This window comes from Heloderma suspectum, chromosome 4 (genome assembly GCF_057233095.1).
Source record: "Heloderma suspectum isolate Gila_16-S chromosome 4, 16-S_ref, whole genome shotgun sequence".
Lineage (NCBI taxonomy): Eukaryota > Metazoa > Chordata > Lepidosauria > Squamata > Helodermatidae > Heloderma > Heloderma suspectum.
Genome location: NC_139461.1, coordinates 109,130,314 through 109,152,009, shown reverse-complemented (window position 1 = coordinate 109,152,009; position 21,696 = coordinate 109,130,314). Strand labels below are relative to the sequence as shown.

The following is a 21,696-nucleotide window of genomic DNA, read 5'->3' as shown; positions in this document are numbered from 1 at the left end:
TTAATTGGCTGGCTTGGCCTCCTGTGAAATTTAAGTCAATCCTAGTAATGTTCGCAATTTTTATATATAGATATAAATTAGGATATGCTGATTTAATGCAGATTTGTGTCCTATGGGCCTAAGCCCTGGATCTTTAAGTGCGTAGCAACGCCTCTGTGTGTTTGGTTATATTGTAAGCTGTTTTGTGGAGGCTATTTGCCTGGAAAAGCAGGAATTGAATGAATGGATGGATGAATATGCAGAGCAATGCATGCATATTATATGCAATGTCTGTCAGACTGCATGGCCTGGGCTGGCCTCCTTGCCTGCCTGCTCAATCAGAGGCCTTTGCCAACAGTGCTGTCTGTGATGGAATGGGAGAAGTTGGCTGGGTGAGAGAGCCACCCAGCCTAGCCCAACAACAAAGAGAGAAAAGAGATGCGAAGAAAAAGAAACAAACGTTTGAAAATATTTCTGGACTTTTGCCCCCGGCCACCTAGCTCAAAATGTGTCTCATGCAATTACGATCAAACTATTACGTGCTTTCTCAACTTGTTTGGGCTCTAAGAGCTTTCATTCAGCAGTGTTTTTTTAACCCAGCATTGCTTCCACCATGGTTAAGGTGGATGGGAATGGCTGGGGACTCAGGGCTCCTGCCCCCCAGGATCCACTGCCTGGGGCAGCCACCTCACTCTGTCCGCTGCTGGGACAAGCAAGGTGGGGCCAGCAGGCACCAGCACATCCCCGGACACCTTTCATGGCACCTGCTGAGGTGCCCTGGCCCTACCACTTTTTTTTTTAATTAACAAATTCTCTTACAGGCAGCTGCAATAATTTCTGAGTAAAGCAGCCGCTGCCATCTTTATTTCCCATGAATACCTCTGGGCTACGTGGCTGCATGCCCATGATTTTCTCTGAAGCACACCTAGCCAACAACAAAAGGGGGGGGGGAAAGGAGCTCATCCCACTTCTGACTGGTAAGGTGGGAGGGGCTACAAAGTGGGGCTCAGACACATTTTTAGGAAATTGAAGACAGCGGTAGCTGCAGACTGGTGTTTTCCTCTGCAGCATGCCCAGCCATCTGGGAAAAGAAGGGGCGGGGGAGAAACTGGGACTTCTGTTACTTCTGTCTGGTAAACTGGGAATGGCTAAACATAGAGTGTGGGCTAGGAGGAGCAGGAGGCTGAAGGGCAGCAGGAAGCCAACCTGGATGGGGAACCCAGTGGGAGCAACTGGGGGCGCTGGGGAGGATTCCGTGAAGCATTGCCTCCCAGGTCCTTACAGTCTGGGGTTTCAGATTCATGTTTCCAGTTGTAAAGATCTTCCTTGATGGAACATCATGGGGGTGGGAGCCACTGTGGAGCCGGCAGTGAAACAGCAGCTATGGGGTGTGTGTGTGTGTGTGTGTGTGTGTGTGTGTGAAGCACTTCTTCCCCTCTACAAATTGCTCCCTCCCAAAACTGCCTTTCTCTAATGGAAGCAGCTGTTGCATGTAACAGAAGTTCCAGCAATGCACGTACCTAGGTTTGGTTTCCTTGAGAGGAGGTCACTGAAAGCTTATGGTGTTTGGTAATATTTGAGTTTATATACAAATACAAAGTTGTGCATAAGTGGAGGCACAGCTTAAAAGCTGCAACAGACAGCCCAATCCACTGCCCACATCAGCTCTCCAGAGAGAAAGACACCCAGCATTCCAAAACGCTGCTAGTTTACAGATACCAAAAACTCCTGTCTCTTCTCTTTTGCCCCTTTGAAAACTTCATACACAGTTCTAGACAACATCATCCTTAGCTAAGAGTGGGTGGAGAAAGGCATCCCTCCTTTCTGGTATCTCCAAGCCCTGGGATCCCCAGTGTGGTTCCTTGCCCTTTGGGAGGGGCCATAGCTCAGTGGTTGAGCACTTGCTTTGCTTACAGAAGGTCCTGGGTTCAGTCCCCAGCATCTCCAGATAGGGCTGGAAGGAACTCCTGCCTGAAACCCTGGGGAGCTGCTGCAAGTCAGTGTTACGATGCTGGGCTAAATGGGCCAATGGTCTGACGCAGTATAAGGCAGCTTCCTATGTTCCCAACCACAACAGTAATAATTTAAGCCAGGAGGCCAGCATGCTGCCAAGTGAATTACTGAATTCCAGCACCATCTTTGTTTCCCAAAATTTCCATGTGGGGCCCACAGGCATTCTTACAAAATAAAAATGGCAGGCAGTGCGTTTTGGGAGGGGGGTACCCAGATGCTTCAAATCAAATGGGGGGAACCCTCCAAAGGGTGAGCTGGAGCTGGCAGGGAGCATCTTGGAGAGTTATGTAGGGTGGTAGAGAGTGTCCAGGGGGCTGTCCATGATGGACAGCTGCAGAGGGTAGCAGGAAGCAAGGGGAATGTTTTAATTGTGTTGTGTGTGTGTTTTCCCCTGGTGTTTTGTTTGTTTGGAGGGGTGGCATGCATTTAGTTGGGGGGGGTCTAACTTTTTCCTTTTTTTGCCTGTTCCACACCACTACCACCAGTTGCTGGGGAACATGAGCAGGACGGTGTTGTTGTATTCATGTCCTATTTGTGGGCTTCCCATGTGCATTTGGTTGCCCGGTGTATGAGTAGAATGCTGGACTGGATAGGCCTTTGGTATGATCTGGTATAGCTCTTCTTACGTTCTTAAACTTACTAAGGTATTTTTGCAATATGCATTCATTTTAAGGAGAACTCAGTCTGAGTCAAATAGAGATTTTTTAAAAAATATAATCACAATATAATAATTCATTTGATTCAGATTTTTCTCTGTATCAAAAGGCTTAGTGCAGAATAAATTAAAAGTCTAAACTTCACTGATTATGAATATACTCTACCAGGCTGAAAGATGAATAGCCTCATATATCCAATACTACCACAGTGATATCATTTCAGAGAAGAGATGACCTGCCAGGAAGGCAGAGCTGCTAAGAGGCAAGCAACCTGGTGCCCTCCAGATGTTTTGGACTATGACTTCCTTAATCCCTGGATTTGCTGGCTGGGGTTTATAAAAGTTTTAAGCAAGGGAAGCAGGTGGCTCCAATATCAATGGGGCAGTGAATCCACTCTGGGTTTTAGTCACAACCAGTCAGAACTCTAAAGGAGCTTCACACCTTGCATAGCTCCTTTAGAGTTCTGACTGCAACCTGGAGCGGATTCACCACCCCACTGACATCAAAGCCACCAGCCCCCACTGGTTTTAAGCCACAGATTGCCTCCCCTTAGGGATATCCATGTTTCATATTTGCTGTGCAAGCAAGAGCTTCCCTATCTAGTTCAGTGCTAAGGGCAGATTTGGCAGACTGGGGAATATGTACATAGAACTGTCACCACCATTGACGTAAATGGAGAAGTCTTGGCTCGTATGGAAGCTGGGCGATATCAGAACCTCTGTGTATACAAGGAGCTGCTGGATGAAATGTTCACTAAATACTGACCTTACAGGCTTAGCTAAGACTGTTGTCTCATTATTGTTGACACTGAACCTTTTAAATTGCAGTAGGATTTGGTTTTTATGAAGTGTGAACTAGCTCAAGCAGTTTAGAGAGGTGAGGCAGCAATTAATAAAAGCCATATAAAAACCAACCAGCCATTTTCACAGGGCATTCAGAAGCAGTGCCCAAAGTGGGGCAGTTTCAAAGTGGGAGAATAAAGGAAGTGGGCTGGTTAGGCCAGACTCAATTATGTTTGCCTGATAAAGAAACAAGATGGCGCCTCACCCCACCACACTTGAAGCACTGCTCAGAAGTAAGCCCCACTGTGTACTATGGGGCTTACTCCCAGGTAAATATATATAGGAATGCAGTATGAATGAACTAGTTCCCATGCAGCTGAGTGTAAAAGTTTATACTTTGATGCCCTGGTTTTGGATAGTGGCTATCCTTGGACAAGTTGATTGGAAATGGGCCAAAAAGTCTATGATTCCTTAAGGTTGTTTCTTTTGCTTTCCCAGTGTTAGGTGGCATATTTGAATCCTAACCTTATTTTGCTTCCGAATCCAGAATCCAATTTCAAGGCTCTAATTTAGGCTTGAGAAACTAAAAATGTGAAGTGCTTGTTTGTTCTTTTCTATTAGCACATATCTACTTAGTTTTGCTGACACCACTTCTGGCCCAGATGGTGCATCTTATGAATCACCTACATATTGTTCCATGGTTTTATTAATGATGGGAATGCACCTGGGAAACATGAATGGAAGGGTATCCATAGATATCGGGTATTTCACATCATCTCTGTCTTATCAGCAGATGTGGACATAGTAAAAGAAGTGACATCACTAAAATCCATTAGCAGGAGGGCAAGAAACAAAACCTAAGGTGCAATTCTGTGGGATTACTGCCTGTTCGATGGTAGCCTCTGTTAGTATCTTTTAGCCCAAGCAGAATACTAACACCACAGCTTCTTTTTTAAAATAAATAAAAGCAAACATAAAGAAATGTTTTGCCTTTGGCATGTATATGAACTATTTCCATATGTATTTGAAAGAAGAAGACTGGCTCAGCCACACTGTCCACACACACGGTGGGATTGGGCCCGCCCCACTCACTATCTTTGGACACTCACTATCCTGACCTGGATCCTAACAGCTGTCACTCCTGCACCCTGGAAAAAGGACTTTCATGCCATACTATATACAAGTTGTTATTGTTGCCCACCAAACTCTCCTTTGCATGCACCTGTGTTTTCTGGGAATAGTGAAGTGAAGTGCTGCTTCACTGCCTATATTTTAGCTTGTAAATCCAAACATTCTCTAATAAAAAGATTATCTAGCACCCATGCTGCAGCAACTTTACCACTTTTTGTAAAAGTGGAAATAAAGTGGTGCAATCATTTGTTGTTCAGTTGTTCAGTCGTGTCCGACTCTTCGTGACCCCATGGACCATAGCACGCCAGGACTTCCTGTCCTGCGCTCTCTCCCGGAGTGTGCTCAAGTCCATATTCATTGCATTGGTGATGCTATCTAGCCATCTCATCCTCTGCCGTCCCCTTCTCCTTTTGCCTTCAATCTTTCCCAGCATCAGGGTCTTTTCCAGGGAGTTTTCTCTTCGCATTAGGTGGCCAAAATATTTGAGCTTCAGCTTCAGTATCTGTCCTTCCAATGAGCAGTCAAGGTTGGTTTCCTTTAGGATGGACTGATTTGACCTCCTTGCAGTCCAGGGCACTCGTAAGAGTCTTCTCCAGCACCACAGTTCGAAAGCATCAATTCTTCGGCGCTCAGCCTTCCTTATAGTCCAGCTGTCACAGCCATACGTTGCTACTGGGAAAACCATAGCTTTGATTATGCGGACCTTTGTCGGCAAGGTGATGTCTCTGCTTCTTACTATGCTGTCTAGGTGTGCCATAGCTTTCCTCCCAAGGAGCAAGCGTCTTTTTATTTCATGGCTACAGTCACCATCTGCGGTGATCTTGGAGCCCAAGAAAATAAAATCTGTCACTGCTGCCATTTCTTCCCCTTCTATATGCCAGGAAGTGATGGGGCCAGATGCCATGATCTTTGTTTTTTTAATGTTGAGTTTCAAACCAGCTTTTGCACTCTCCACTTTCACCCTCAACAAGAGGCTGTTTAGATCCTCTTCGCTTTCTACCATTAGGGTGGTATTGTCTGCGTATCTGAAGTTGTTGATAATTCTCCCGGCAACCTTAATTCCGACCTGTGATTCATCCAACCCGGCGTTTCTCATGATGTACTCTGCATATAAATTAAATAAGCAGGGTGACAATATACAGCCTTGTCGTACTCCTTTCCCAATTTGGAACCAATCGGTTGTTCCATGTCCGGTTCTTACTGTTGCTTCTTGACCCTCATACAGGTTTCTCAGGAGACAGGTAAGGTGGTCTGGTACTCCCATCTCTTTCAGAATTTGCCACAGTTTGTTGTGATCCACACAATCAAAGGCTTTAGCGTAGTCAATGAAGCAGAAATAGACGTTTTTCTTGCTTTCTCCATGATCCAGCGAAAGTTGGCAATTTGATCTCTAGTTCCTCTGCCTCTTCGAAACCCAGCTTGTACTTCCAGTAGTTCTCGGTTCACATACTGCTGAAGCCTAGCTTGTAGGATTTTGAGCATAACCTTGCTGGCATGTGAAATGAGTACAATTGCACGGTAGGTTGAACACTCTTTGGCATTTCCCTTCTTTGGAATTGGAATGTTAACTGACCTTTTCCAGTCTTGTGGCCACTGTTGAGTGTTCCAAATTTGTTGGCATATTGAGTGCAGCACTTTAACAGCATCATCTTTTAGGATCTTAAATAGCTCAGCTGGAATACTGTCATATCCACTAGCTTTGTCGTTAGTAATGCTTCCTAAGGCCCACTTCGCTCTCTAGGATATCCAGCTCAAGTTCAGTGACTGCACTATCATGGCTATCAGGGACATTAAGATCTTTCCTGTATAGTTCTTCTGTGTATTCTTTCCACCTCTTCTTAATCTCATCTGCTTCTGTTAGGTCCCTGCCTTCTTTGTCCTTTATCATGCCCATCTTTGCACAAAACGTTCCCTTGAGATCTCCAATTTTCTTGAAGAGATCTCTAGTCTTTCCCATTCTATTGTTTTCCTCGATTTCTTTGCATTGTTCATTTAAGAAGGCCTTCTTGTCTCTCCTTGCTATTCTCTGGAAATCTGCATTCAGTTGGGTATATCTTCCCCTTTCTCCCTTGCTTTTCGCTTCCCTTCTTTCCTCAGCTACTTGTAAAGCCTCATCAGACAGCCACTTGGCTTTCTTGCATTTCTTTTTCTTTGGGATGGATTTCGTTGCTGTCTCCTGAACAATGTTACGGACCTCCGTCCATAGTTCCTCAGGCACTCTGTCTATCAGGTCTAATCCCTTAATTCCTCACCTCCACTATATATTCATAGGGGATATGATTTAGGTCATACCTGAATGGTTTAGTGGTTTTCCCTACGTTCTTCAATTTAAGCCGAAATTTTGCAAGAAGCAGCTCATGATCTGAGCCACAGTCAGCTCCGGGTCTTGTTTTTACTGACTGCATAGAGCTTCTCCATCTTTGGCTGCAAAGGACATAATCAATCTGATTTCGATATTGACCATCTGGTGATGTCCATGTGTAGAGTCGCCTCTTGTGCTGTGGAAAAGAGTGTTTGCTATGATCAGCATGTTCTCTTGGCAAAACTCTATTAGCCTTTGTCCTGCTTCATTTTGTACACCAAGGCCATGCTTGCCTGTTATCCCGGTGATTTCTTGACTTCCTACTTTAGCATTCCAATCCCCTATGATGAAGAGGACATCTTTTTTGGGTGTTAGTTCTAGAAGGTGTTGTAGGTCTTCATAGAACCGATCAACCTCAGCTTCTTAGGCTTCAGGGGTTGGGGCATAGACTTGAATTACTGTGATGTTGAATGGTTTGCCTTGGATTCGTACTGAGATCATTCTATCGTTTTTGAGATTGTACCCCAGTACTGCTTTTCCCACCCTTTTGTTGACTATGAGTGCTACTCCATTTCTTCTCAGGGATTCTTGCCCACAGTAGTAGATATGATGGTCACCTGAATTAAATTCGCCCATGCTTGTCCATTTTAGTTCGCTGATACCCCAGATGTCGATGTTCAATCTTTCTATCTCATGTTTGACCACCTCCAGCTTACCTTGATTCATTGATCTTACATTCCTGGTTCCTAAACAATATTGTTCTTTACAGCATCGGACTTTCTTTTCACCACCAGACACATCCACAGCTGAGTGTCCTTTCGGCTTTGGCCCAGCCGCTTCACTCTTTCTGGCGCTACTTGGAAATTCCCTCTGCTCTTCCCCAGTAATATATTGGACACCTTCCGACCTGAGGGGCTCATCTTCCGGCGTCATATCTTTTAGCCTTGTGATATGTTCCATTGGGTTTTCTTGGCAAGAATACTGGAGTAGGTTGCCATTTCCTTCTCCAGTGGACCACATTTTGTCAGAACTCTCCACCATGACCTGTCCGTCTTGGGTGGCCCTGCACGGCATAGCTTATGGCTTCACTGAGTTATGCAAGCCCCTTCGCCACAACAAGGCAGTGATCCATGAAGAGGGGTGCAATCATATCACACTCAAAATCTGACCAAATTAAGAAAATGAAATGTTTACAGCTCTAGTATCCCCAGAATCTACCTACTAAATCTACAGAGCTGCAAAATGAGCCTGCCTGGATAGCAGATCAGTGAAATCCATTTAAAAGTAATCCTATTCTATTCTACCTACTTCATAATGGAACATCAGCTTAACTTGTAATTAAAGGAGATTTATCTGGGGAGAGTGCCTTAAGATATGACATAGCCAATCCTGGGAAACGACTAAGAATAATTATCCCATTTTTGTTGTTATTAAACAATCTTTGGTTTCTGAAGAGTACTATAGCCTCAGCCTGTCCAATGTCTGTGTGAATCTGAGGTTGCATTAGCTGAAACTAGAGATGTAAGAACTCGCCTAGTTTGGTTTCTCCGGGTACTCGCCAAAGCAGTGCCCCTGCTCGCACCCCCCGAACGTGTGCTCGGGCCACCCATGAGTTCGGTGAGTTCCCTGGGCTTACTGCGAACCCGTTCAGTGAGTGCCGCCATTTTCACACCCTTGATTTCTGCGCAAAACAGGACGTTAAAAAAGCGCATATTCAAATATGCGCACTTTGGAGCTGGGAAAGCTAAATAAACCCAATATTAGAGGGATTATACCTCTAATATTGTGCTTATTTAGCTTTCCCAGCTCCAAACTGTGCATATTTGAATATGCGCATTTTTTAACTTCCTGTTTTGCGCAGAAATCAAAGGTGCAAAAATGGTGGCGCTCACCGAACGGGATCGTGGTGAGTACTGGGGAGCGCGAGCGGGGGGCAAACAAGGACAGCGTCTCGCAGGTGCAGTTCGGGGGCCGCGGGCGGGGGTTGCCCGACAAATTCCTGAACCCAGCTGGGCTCCCACAACATCGCTAGCTGAAACTGGAGGGAGAGAAAAACCTATCCAAAAAATCAGGTGGGTGGATATTGTACATTTGTACTATTGTTGGCCCAAGTCCTTTGTTTATTCTAATAATTTATAATTTGTCTTTCTACTTTAAAAGCACCCAAGATGGCTAATGAAACATTTAAAGCAACCTTCAAATCCAGGCCCTAGCCCAGTTCTGTGTCTTGCTCCTCCAGTACATCAATGCTTAGGAAGGACCATAGCAAGAGTTACCACTAATGGCCGCTTAGCATTTATTGTCAGCCTTGGCATTTCACCAGCTTAAAAAGATTTGGTCAATTGACTGGTCAAATATTGTCAAGTAATAGGACAGGAAGGCCTGGCGTGCTATGGTCCATGGGGTCATGAAGAGTCGGACACGACTGAACGACTGAACAACAACTACAACAATAGTTAAATATTTTTAAAGCATTAATGTTATAAGAACAACAAAGAACATAGTCACCCACAGGTTTGATACCTATGCTAATTACAAAAAAAATGAGATGCCTGTGGTTGGGAAACAATGGCATTAACTTCACTAATGTAACAAACTAATTATTTATTGCATTTTTCTTTGTTGCACATCTCTTATCACATCCTATCCCCAAAGAGCTCAATGTGCATTGATCCTCACAACAACCTTGCGAGGTATGTTAGGCTGAATGTGTATAACTGACCCAATGTCACCTAATGAGCTTCATTGCTGAGTAAGATTGAACCGGGGGGGGGGGGGGAGAGACAACAAACGACTTACTCTGAGCTAGCTGCGTTTGGATGTCATTAGGGTTACATGCCGTCGTGGCCATCTCGCAGTTACTCTGGAGTTTTGCACCGAAAAACCAGTTCTTCTGGGACTACTTTTAGACCGATTGTTTTCCTTATTCAGCTTGTCTGTGCTTCTGTTGTGGTGTGCATCACCATCTGCATTTACTCTCGCATGATAACCCTGCCCAGGGGTGTGTCTTTTACCTCACTGACCCGAGTTAAGGGGTGTTTCCACAATGTTTTCCCTGCCTGTTTCCCTGCTGTTTCCGCCATTTCAGGGCTGGCCGTCAGAGTTCTGCGCTACCTCATGACATTTACTTCACCTTGCCTACCACTAAACTCTGGTGGCCATCCCCACAAAGTATAGGTATGCTCTGGGCAGCCTCTAACTTCTTTTAAAAAATTAAAGTCTTACACCTAAATAGCGCTTTTGTCAGCAGTACCTATACCTCCCCCCATCTCACTATCTCAGTATGTCACTATCTGGGCACATAGCTATTGCTGGACAAATGCACGATATTGACCTAGTGACATTAAAAACCCCTTTGTAGGTGTGATTTTTTAAAATCTTCCTTTCTGGATTTTTTCATGTCTCTATGCCTCTATCATGCACTTGCTCTATCACACAGGTGCTCTATCGCTCTATCACGCAATTGTGCTATCGCGTGATAAAATCCATCAAGGGTTCCATGTGCACAGAGACTACATGTGTACACCAAAATACATGTAGGTGCAGGTGGGGATTTAGGCAGAAAAAGCCCTCCACTGGCACCATTGGAGCCTCGCTCACTTACATGAAAGTAAAAGAAAAAGTTATGATCACCTACATGCTACGCATTTAATGTAGTGTCTAGTTTAGCCTTCAGGTGAATGGAAACAGAGGGGTGGGGGTGGGGGGGGAGACACATTCTACACCACAGATTATTTTTCTTCCCCTCTTTCATTTTAACACATTTCAGACAATCCTGGATGCACAGCTTATGCACAGGATATCTATGCTAGTTCGGAAATGGTCCTTTTAAATACAGAGGAGAGAGAAAAGAAAAAAGAAAAGAAAAGAAAGAATGCCTTCAGTCTTTCAACAGTTCCCAGTCTGGCCTTAATACAAAGGGGACTCTACTTAAGAAGTAGGTTTCTTGGTTGCTGTCCCAGTTGCCTGTGGTGTAACACTGTGTCCCCAAGTCTGGGATTAATGTACCAGGAACTGCTCCTCACTGCTACAGAGGATCATAAAGGATTTTCTACTCCATACTCCAGCGCTCTTGTACCATACAGTATTACCATATTAAAAAGCCTTTTCTGTGTGCAAATATAATTCTTGCTTTGCTAACTGATATAAACATTTGGCTAAAATGCCCCATTTCAAACAGATGAATGGCCCCAAATTATTGGGCCATCCATTAAGTTCTGTGTGCACAAAGTGGGGCTTCCTAGTCCCCTTTTTCCAACAACAGCCTGCCACAGTGTTGAGAATCAGCAGGCATCCCACCCTAGAAAGTTAGATGAGCTTTGGAAACCACTTCCATTGTATCATGAAGAGCTGCTGTCAGGCTGAGACACAGCACCCTACCCAAGACTAGCGTGAGAGCTTCACAGGGAAGCTGGGGTTGGAACTCTAACCTATTGTGTGTACATATGAAATAACTAATTAATGTAACTGGAATTTCAATTGACATTTAAGCTGGTTTCGCAAAATAGTTTGTGAGGGCCAAACAACACAGTACATAGAATCATAGAATTGTAGGGTTGGAAGGGGCCTACAAGGCCATCGAGTCCAACCCCCTGCTCAATGCAGGAATCCAAGTCAGAGCATCAATAAACATGCTTTGTTTTTTTGTTTTTTTAAAGGTTGTATTTTATGGTTATTTCATGTAAAGGTTTAAAGGCTGTATTTTATGGTTTTAATTGTTGTGAACTGCCCAGAGAGCCTTGGGTGTTGGGCAGTATATAAATGTAATAAATAAATAATTTTTTTAAAAGGGGGAAGAACAGCACATTCCCATAGCAGTTTTTTCTTCAAAGTAAAAATTGCCAGTTTAGCTCTCCACTGGTCAAACATACCCCAAGAGTACTGAAAAGATTTCCCAAAACTTGTGTATGAATATTCCACAACTACGTGCTCCAGGTATTCTTCAACCATGAAAATGCATGAATTACCATGTAGCGTTTCAGCACACACATACACGTGTGCGTACCCCAAATCTAGGGGAAAATCCATGTTTTTATTACACCGTTTGGGGGTCATTTCTACCCCTCTAGAATGATTAAGAAAAGTTAAAGAAATGTGACCCCCACAAATTCTGTTCAAATTCTTTAACGGCGCAATCCTATGCATGTTTACACAGAAAAAAATCCTACAAGTCCCAGCATTCCCTAGCCAGCATGGAGTTATAGGACTTTTTCTGTCTAAACACTTCTTGCCCAAAGTTCACAACCCAGCAACAAACCCTGGGTTCTCTTTCTGGGCGTCTGTAGTTAACAAACAATTGTTTGTTAGCACAGCTGGGTTCATACATCACAACAACCCAGAATTCAATAATGCATGGGTTAGTTTATGTGTGAACCAGATCAATGATTCTCCTTTTTTCAATGCAGAAATCTGAGACCAGAATTCAAGTCTGATTTATTTTATTATTAATTAATTAAGCTAAAGGTGGTGTGGACCCCTGTGACCAGATGGTCTCCAGATACATTAGTGAACACATGTTCAAACAGTGGACAATGGTGTGTGCATTTTTTCTAATGTAGTTGACATTGCCTGCTTAAATGCCTATATTATTTGGAAGCTAAACAATCCACGATAGTGAGAACATCCCAAAAGTGATCTCTTCCTAGTAGACCTGGGTCTACAATTGATTTGACCCTCGGTTGAGTCTAGGCAGCTTGCCTGGGACATTAAGAGAGGCAGCCTCAGAACTGGTAGGGCCTGCTACTGCTGTCACACTAGGAAAGGTGTCATCTCTGTGGGCCAGTTTCTACACAATGACAAGAGGGAGAGTGCGGATGCACTGCCTGTAACATGCCTGCTACTTCTGCTTTTGTTCAGCAACCCACACAGGGCTCCTTTGTAGATTGATGAGTGTGTCATTCGAACCCGGAGTGCTCGGTTGTTTAGGAGCTAAACAACCCAGTGGTTAATACAACAACAAACCATGATGGAGCTTTACAGAATAACTAAACAAATAAGAGGACTCTGCCCCAAGTAGTTTACCATTTAGATTTCAGTGTCAGAGAGAAAAGGCACAAGAAGTGGAGCAGGTATTGCAGAAGTTACTGTGGCACTTGGCCTACATTTTTCAGTTTACATATCCTAGAGTAATTCTTTTCTATTGACTTAAATGGAATCACTCTGGAATAATTAATTACATGAGTGGATGTTAAAAGGTTAAATGTCAGTAAGCATTAGAGGTCTAAAGCTTCACACACCTATTCAAGAGATGTCCCATTCTCTTTAATTCATGTGTTGTGAACTACTGCCCAAGGTTACAATCTTTTCTCTATCTAAATCTAGTATCTGGAAATCTAGTAACTCTAATGGGATTGTATTGGGGTAAATGCAGCCAGAATTACAGCTCGGCTGTTTGTTTTAACTTTAAAATACTACCTCTCTGGCTCAAAAGATATACCTAAATAAAACTTCCTTTTGCACTGACAAACACTCATTAAAGACACAAAAGTTTTTTTAATCTAGCAGTATAATTTATTTGACTTCCTATACAACTCATCAAATCATTACATAACAACTAACTGGAAAGCAACCCTGGTGTGGCTCCTATTATTTGGAATTTGCATCCTGATGATGAAGGGAATGCCAGTTCCTTGAAACAGTATTTTTCCCACCCCCTTTTTAAGGTTCATGCCAGCCATTCACTCGCTGCCAGTATGTTGCTCTCTGGAAGGATTCTGTTCAGACTTTGCAGCAGAGATCATAGGGAACAAAGTAGTTCTATCTATTTAATGCTGGCCGTGAAAAATGCATGTGTGGGAAAGGTAGCAGCCGCAGCAGAATCAGATATCAAGTGCCACTTGAGCAGATAAAATTAATACTGGAAAAGTAATCCTTTCTTCATCAATTAAAGCTAGCTGGGCCCAAATAACATTACTTAAGCCTAAATTTGCAAGTACAATTGCATAGGCTATTGAACATGTTTGAAAACTGGCCCTGTGAAAACAGTTGAAGGGGGAAAATGGGGAGAGAGGGGACAAATAGAGAATGTGAGCTTGCTTTTTCTTTTATAATTTAATTACTGATTTAGCTTTGCAGGCTTCAACATGCTTGCAACTATCCCCATCAAGTGGAGTGCTATTATTCCCATTTTGATAATGGGGAAGTTGAGGTCAACAAATTTATCTCAAGGTAACCAGTTGAGTCTATGAGAGAGGTGAACTTGAACACAAGACTCCCAGGTCAAAGCCCAACCCTTAGATCTACTGCACCGCACTGGCTCCAGGTCAATGCTGAGTTATGCTGCAGACACACCAATGATCTTATTGATTACACATAGCTATCTATCTGCAGGATACTGCCTATTCATTGCAAAAAAAGCATGAATGAAAAACCAAGTTCCTAAAGACTGTAATTAGAAACATCAGATACCTTGTTGGGATGTGTTCAAGCCAGATGCTGGAATCCACAGGTTAAATACACTATTTTATTAAAGGGAAAAATTGCAACTTGGGGGACAACTCACGTGATCAGTTTTTCAAAATTAAAGTCCAAGCCTACAACGAAGCTGAAGTATGTGCAAGTGGAACAAGTGCACATTCTTCCCCTGCCTTTCCTTCCTTGTAGCAATTTTTAGATTGTATGCTTCTTGGGGCAGGGACCTGTCTTCTTGTACAATGTAAAGTACCTTGTACCCTTATGGCACTATATTGTTGGTCCATAGAAAAATCCAAACTAAGGCAATTCCTTTATTAGGACCAACTACCATAAGCTTTTGAGTTCTCCAGAACTCTTCATCAGTCACAAGGCTGAAGCTGGTTATTAATTCTCAGTTCCTGAGAACCGTTTGTAGAATTGTCAAGAGAAAAGGGTGAAGAATATCTGAAGAGAAATGGAAGCATATATAGCCACTTTTTCATTACTTTTGGAAACACCTTCAGACATGTACAGAATGCTGAAATATACCAGCCTTGTAAACCACTTGGTAATTTGATTTAAAAAAAAAAAAAAGGAGGCAAGGTTGATACGAAGCTTTTCAAAATCACACTCATGGCTCAGAACAAACAATACATCTCACCTGTAGTAGATAACTTGAGTTATTAAAGGGAAGCATATTCTGCAAACATGACAAAAACCTATTTCTTCAAAATGATTCACATGGTGGGATGGGACCAAACATCATACTGGAGTCGTCACAAATACCTTGCATGCTTATATTAAAAGATAAACTGTGCAAAAGTATAACTAACCTTACTGTGTAATTAACTATAATCCATATATGTAACACACATTTAGTACAGAAAATGTATACAACTTTCAAACTAACCATTTCCTGTAGAATACAATTACTGGCACCTTAACCCTAAAGGCATAACTATCATTTTAGGCAATGGCATTTGCTTTCCAATAATGGGTTAGATCCAGTCATAGCAATGCTTAGAGCAGCCCCATTGAAATCAATGGGACATATGTTAGCCATGATTAACATGTCCCAAAGATTTCATTGGCTAGCATATTTCTATGATTAACTTAGTTTAACTTGTCCCATTGACTTCATTGGGTCTACTCCATTGGGTTGGATCCAGGTTAGCTATTTCATGAATAAAAAGGCTCCTTTCATTCATGGTAGTTAATGAGATTCAGTGGTGGGCCCCCACCAGAGGAAGGCGACAGGGAGGGAATCTTTGCCAATTCCCCCCTTTCCCTGTGTCACTTCTTATGCTATTCCGGAGGGTCCCTCAGGCCCCCAAAACAGCTTTTCAGGAGGTAGAGGGCAGTGTATGTGGAAGGAAGAATCGCAAGGATTGCCTGCCTCCCTACACCCTTCCTCCAGTATGAGTGGAACTCCACTAAGCACTTCTCTGGATTGAACCCAGTGTTTATCATCCGCATGTAAGATGATCCAGCCTCCAGAGCATATATTTTTATTTATGATTTCATATGTGTGGAATTCTACTGCACTGAAATATGGTAGCTGTTGCAGAATTATGATGTATAAGAATCTCGCTTATCATTTTATTTGTGGTTTAAGTGCCTAGAGTGTCTCAGTGTAACAAATGGATCCATTTCTTTCTGGACTGATTTTTTTCAAATGGTTTATTGGTGCCCTCCAGATGTTTTGGACTGCAGCTCCTATAAGCCCCATCCAGCATGACCAATGTTCAGGGATTATGGGAGTTGTTGCCCAAAACATCTTCAGGGTGCCCGGGTGCCCACCCCTGGGTTATTAACTAGAATCAAAACCTACAAACAAAAAGCATGCTGCCATTTATGGATATGCTTTGGATGTAAATTTAATGTTAGAGCTCAAATAAAATTGTAAGTATAAGATTCACAGTTGAATTTCTGAACTCAAATGCCTGAAATTCAAAATATTTACACATTTTAGTTTGGTAATCCAACTTGAATTCTACCCAGCTTCAGACATCATGGCCTGAACTTCCCACAACTTTTTAAATTTTACATAATAATTTTAAATGTTTGAGTGTGGTTTTTTTAAAAGCTGGGATATCGTAATTTATTTTAGTTCAGCATTACCTGAAAATTGTAGCCAGGTATCCCAAAAAAATCGGCATATCATACAAATGTGAATCTGATACTTCAAGTATGAAATTATACTTTTATTTATTATTTTATTTGTACATAAATAAAATAACGTAAACACATACATACTTTCAGGATAAGTTACAAGTATGGAATATATTTATGTTGCTCAAAATACAATTCCCCAAAGACTATTTGGACACGTAGGGAAGTCAGAGAAAGTGGAGGCAAGCCAGGGGTTTCATGTTGCCTTAATAAGAACTTCTCCATAGCAGTTATGTAACCTGATTATGCACACCTGGCTGTTAATTATATCACACATCATTAGCTCCATGTTACCATTAGTGTACGCTTTGGGAACCTATGGGACAGACTCATTAGTTGTTACCACCAACATACACATGAACACTTTACTGAGTATTGGGTTAGCTACTGAGACACCTTCCACCTCAGTTTTCTCATTGGTAAACTGATTACACTGGCTGATCGACTGAGCTAACAGGATTAACATGAGGATTATTAAACTTGGACATAGTTTCCTTTTGTGGTTTGCTCACACATGTAAATTTGCTCTTTTGTTTTTAAATCCCAAAGGTAATGTGCTTGACATACAGCCTATTTTTTTTTATTCACAGACTCATAGGCTATGAGCAAACATACAAGGTTGCATTTTTCATGAATGCAACACCCCTTTTAAAAACCTGCCTTCATGCATAATTGTTTGATCCCTGCATAGTAGCTGCTTAATGATACAGAATGGGGGTTCTTGTGAAAGTGTAATCAGTATGGTCAGAAATGTAGTATGCAGTATTCTCCCGATTTGGGGTGGGGGGGAGCACTTCCAAAACCTAACTGATTATCCCTTGTTTAATTTCATTCTACCAAAGCAATAAAAGCTATTTGGAATAAATTTATGTACAACCGGAATTTTATTCTTCCCCTTCCCCCTTTATTCTGATTGCATTTGTTCTGTGATGTGACAGTTGTAACATTCATTAATTTAGTTCATTGTCAAGAATAGGTGTTGCAGGTCTCTGAGTGCTTATTATTTCTCTCTCATTATGTACAGATTACTGTCCTTTTCGATAACTAGGAAAGAGAGCCAAATCCAATTTAAGCTTTGTTATTGCCAAAAGTGAAAAGCTAAATAAGTGTCATCTAGCTACAATGCTCCTTTGGTCTGGTAATTCACATTCCAGATAGTAACTAAGGGCTTTTCCACATAGTAAGACCTATGTTTTCACCAAAAGGCCAACATGTAGGATTTGTTCCTTTTTTATTTACATGCTGCAAGTATTCCCTTGACAAAGAAGATGCCGAAGAATGATATTCTACTGTGGGTTTATAATTTCTACATAGGCAGCAACGCTCAGATAAAAGTAAGATCTAATGAAAAAATCATCATGGAGAACCCAACTGAATAAGGGCAATAGGAGTGAAACTGGAATACTAATTCTCAACCATATATCTAGGAACAATGCATTTGCCACATTCAAAGGGTTTTGCTCCTAAAATCAGAAGCTAGATCTGAGCTTCTTGGGATTCTTTTAAATTGCCTGGATCTGCAGTTTTATAAGTTCTTCTGTGAGGGCATCTAAGAAGGATGCCATTCATATTACTCAATTCTGAATTAGCTGGAAGTTGGACTGGCCCTTTGAACACCATGTTGCTGTCCAAAAGTCAACAATGATCAGACTGCCTCCCTTTTAAACTGGCCTCTCTTCTTTAATTTGACTGCTACAAAGGCAGGTGGGAAAAGAGTAATTTTGAAGTACCATTGCCAATATCCCTCCTAGAATTCTTTAGCAAGCTGGTTTTAGGGCCATTTGGTGACAGCAGAATAGTAAAAATGGAATGTTTGACCCATGTCTACATTAGTTAAGTTCAAAAAAAAGTTTTTTTTTCACATATCACTATAGTTGTAACAAGAATTTTTTTGTGTTTTTAAGTACACTAGCTCTGCAAGACTAGCTGATTAAGGCTGCAATACTGTATCTACTTATCTGGGAGTAAGCCCCACTGGACTTAATGGGGCTTATTTCCAAATAGACATGTATAGGATTGCACTGTAAAGAAATAACGTGTGCATGGGTGGAAGGGGGCCTTTTGCCTCAAGAGGCATGTAGTGTAAAACTGAATGAATCCCTGATTTCTAGTGGGTTGTTTTTTTAAAATGCTGTGGAGTGGAAAGGACAGGACTATGCATCTTTTGTTGGATAAATCTCAGTGTGCAAAGGAGGTTTTCCATGAGATTATGACCTGGTTCGCACGTAATGACAACCCAGAGTACAGGTCGAGTATAGGTTGTTGTTAAATCGTGGGTTGACATTTCATGCAAACCTTGCACTATGGTTTAAGTATGGGTTGTTAACCACAAACAACCCACAGTTCACAACCCAATAACACACCATAGGTTCTTTTTGTGGGTTGTTTGTGGTGAATAAACCATGGTTGGTTAGCGTGGGTTCACATAACACAACAACCCACAATTCAACAACAACCCACAGTTCAATGATAACTCACACTAAACCCATATTGTGGCTTGTCATGTTGTGTGAACTCAGCCAGAGAGAGAAAGGAACAACTGCGAATATTTGCATGTGTTGAAAAAATGCCTACACATCAATAGGAATGGATTATGTATGTGAGGAAGCTTTGGTTATGGGGCTGGAGTGGGGAAGAGATGATAACATAATGTGGGTATGTGTGGAGTGGAGCATTTGTTAGCTCTATGTATATGAGAGCAGAACTACCACCCCCATGGTATTTGTATGTGTGGGGGAGGGAAGGACTGTGTGGGTGTGTTAATGGGAAGGGTGGGATTGCAATGATGTGTGTGTTATCATTCAACAACATAATTATCACTGCCTGTACTTTTTGCATTTCAATTCCCTGTAACCACCTGGTTTACATCCCCCCCCCCACAGCATGTCTATATAAATCTGCCAATTTGAGTTTAACACTTCATGCATCTGATGAAGTAGCCTATAGTCCATGAAAGCTTATGCCAAAATAAATTCATTTGTCTTTAAGGTGCCACAAGACTTTTTGTTGTTTTTACTGCAACAGACTAACACGGCTATCCCTCTGGAAACTGTGTATGAAAAAGAAGGAACAGGTGGCATTTGTGTGTAAAAGCGAATGGGTGTGTTCAGATGGAGGGCTGCTTGTGCTACCAATTGCTAGAAGGCATTGTGCAGTTATTCCATCTTTTTCTCCTTAACAGATTTTTATTTGTAGTAAGAAAAAGGATGGCAGAAGCAGTGGGAAGACATGGCATGGGAGGGTTATGAATGGAAGACGATGACATCTGGAAAACCCCCATAAATTATGTGAATGAGGCAAGGCGATGGTGTGATAAAAGCCACATCTGATAGTACCCTAAGTGCAGTCATGTGTGGCTTTGTGCAGATGTGTAAAGAACATAGCACAGCCTTTCCCAACCTGGTGCCCTCCTGATTTTCAGACTTCAGCTCCCATCAGCCCCAGCCAGCATGGTCAGTGGTCAGGAATTCTGGGAGTTGTGGTCCAAAACATCTGGAAGGCACCAAGTTAGGGAAGCCTGACATAGTGTGTAGGAGGAGACAGAGAAACAATGGAAAGGGGCATAGGAAGAGGCATGTCTTGTGCCAATGCGAGAAAGAACATGTGGCATTTGTATATGTGTGGGAGAGATAGTATGTGGGAGTGTGCACTGTGTAGATAATACTACAGTGTGGCATAGTGGCAAGAGTGTTGGACTGGGAGTCGGGAGATGTGGGTTCTACTCCCCACTCGGCCACGGAAGCTCACTGGGTGACTTTGGGCCAGTCACAGACTCTCAGCCCAACCTACCTCACAGGGTTCTTGTTGTGAGGCTAAAATGGAGAGGAGGAGGGTTATGTACGCCACCTTGGTTCCTCAAAGAGGAAAAAAGGCGGGATATAAATGTAATAAAATAAAAAATAATAATAAACTGTGTGATAATACTATCATGTGTGTGAGAGAGAACACATGGGGTGGTGAGATGGAGCATCTTGCGCAGGAATGTAGGAAAGAAAGGATTTGGGTGTGTTCGAGAGCAGGGAAGCATGTGTGCGAACCAGAGCGAATGGCGTGTATATGCGTGTGAGAGGGAATATGGTGTCCGCGTGTTTACCAGAGAGGTGCTTCATCTTTTGCATTATGGTCGCCTCTACACGCGAACGTGTCCTCTCTCTGTGTGTGCATGTTTGCACACACAGAGCAAACGCTGTGGCAGAGACAAGGGCGGCGAGGGGATGTGCGGGTGCGCGGAAAAGCCCCCGATGCGGGCGGGCGCAAGCGGGGCGAGAGCTGGGAGAAGAAGGCGGCCGCTTCCCCGCCTTCGCATCCCTCACGGTAGAAGGCAGCAGCCCTGGCCAAGGGGCTCCCCTCGCCGCCGCCGCCGCCGCCGCGGCATTCAGCGCCCCCTCGTCGCCGGAAGAAAAGCGGCCGTCGCCAGGCGCGCCGGGAATGGGCCGGTTCCCTCACTCACCATGTCGCCGGAGCGGAAGGGGGTCGCCAGGCGGGCGGGCGCGCGCCGTTGGTGCCGCCGCCGCTGCTCGGGGCCGGGGACGCGGGGCTCCGTCCAGGGTAGCGCCGCGCTCCTCAGCTCGACAGGGCCGGGCGCGCAGCAGCAGCTCGCCTGCTCTCCCTCCGCCGCCGCCGCTTTCTGCGGCTTAAGCAAAGCTCCGGCCTGCCCATGCTCCCTCCCCTCGTGCGCGGCGGGGAGCCGGCGGTGACTTCAGAGCCGAGGCGGGGCGAGGCAGGGCTGGGGCTGCCGGGGGAGGGCGCCCAGAGCCGCCCCCGGCTGCCGCGAGGCGCGCGCGCGCGGCGCCGGACCTCCAGGCGGTCGCTCTCTGGCGGCGACCCTGGACGCGCGGGACGCGACGGGGCTTACTTCTGAGTAGACACGCGCAGAGGCCTGTACTGTGTGTGTGTGTGGGGGGGGGGTCGCTCCCGTTTCTGCGCTCCTGGCCGAAGAGGCGTCCGATCCCCGGCCACAGAACGAGCGCCCCGTTGGGGTCCCAGCAAACCCCCTTTGCGCTACTTGGCTCCGGGGCTGCTTCACGGCTCCGGGTATCCTTCCGTCGCGCCAGGAAGAGGCAACCGGCATCAGCAGTCCGGCCAAGACATCTCACCGACCGGTGGAGGCCGGCGGCTCCAACGTCAGTGGGGCTTTGATCCACTCTGGCTTTCAGTCAGAATTCTAAACCCATATCCTCAAAATGGGTTCAGCACCTTGGACAGCCCCTTCGGAGTTCTGACTGAAAGCCAGAGCGGATTCACACACACACCCCACTGACATAGGAGC

The 21,696-nt window shown here is 43.9% G+C and overlaps 1 protein-coding gene across 1 annotated transcript in view; it reads right to left on the bottom strand.

Moving 5' to 3' along the window:
* The window catches only part of ELOVL2 (ELOVL fatty acid elongase 2), a 59,415-nt gene extending 38,357 nt beyond the window's left edge, over positions 1–21,058 (bottom strand). Inside the window, exon 1 of the mRNA XM_084850337.1 lies at positions 20,878–21,058. Within this exon, the coding sequence (XP_084706463.1) occupies positions 20,878–20,880 (3 nt within the window). The 5' untranslated portion in view covers positions 20,881–21,058. The remainder of the gene's footprint in view (positions 1–20,877) is intronic.
* Between the last annotated feature and the right edge of the window lie 638 nt (positions 21,059–21,696).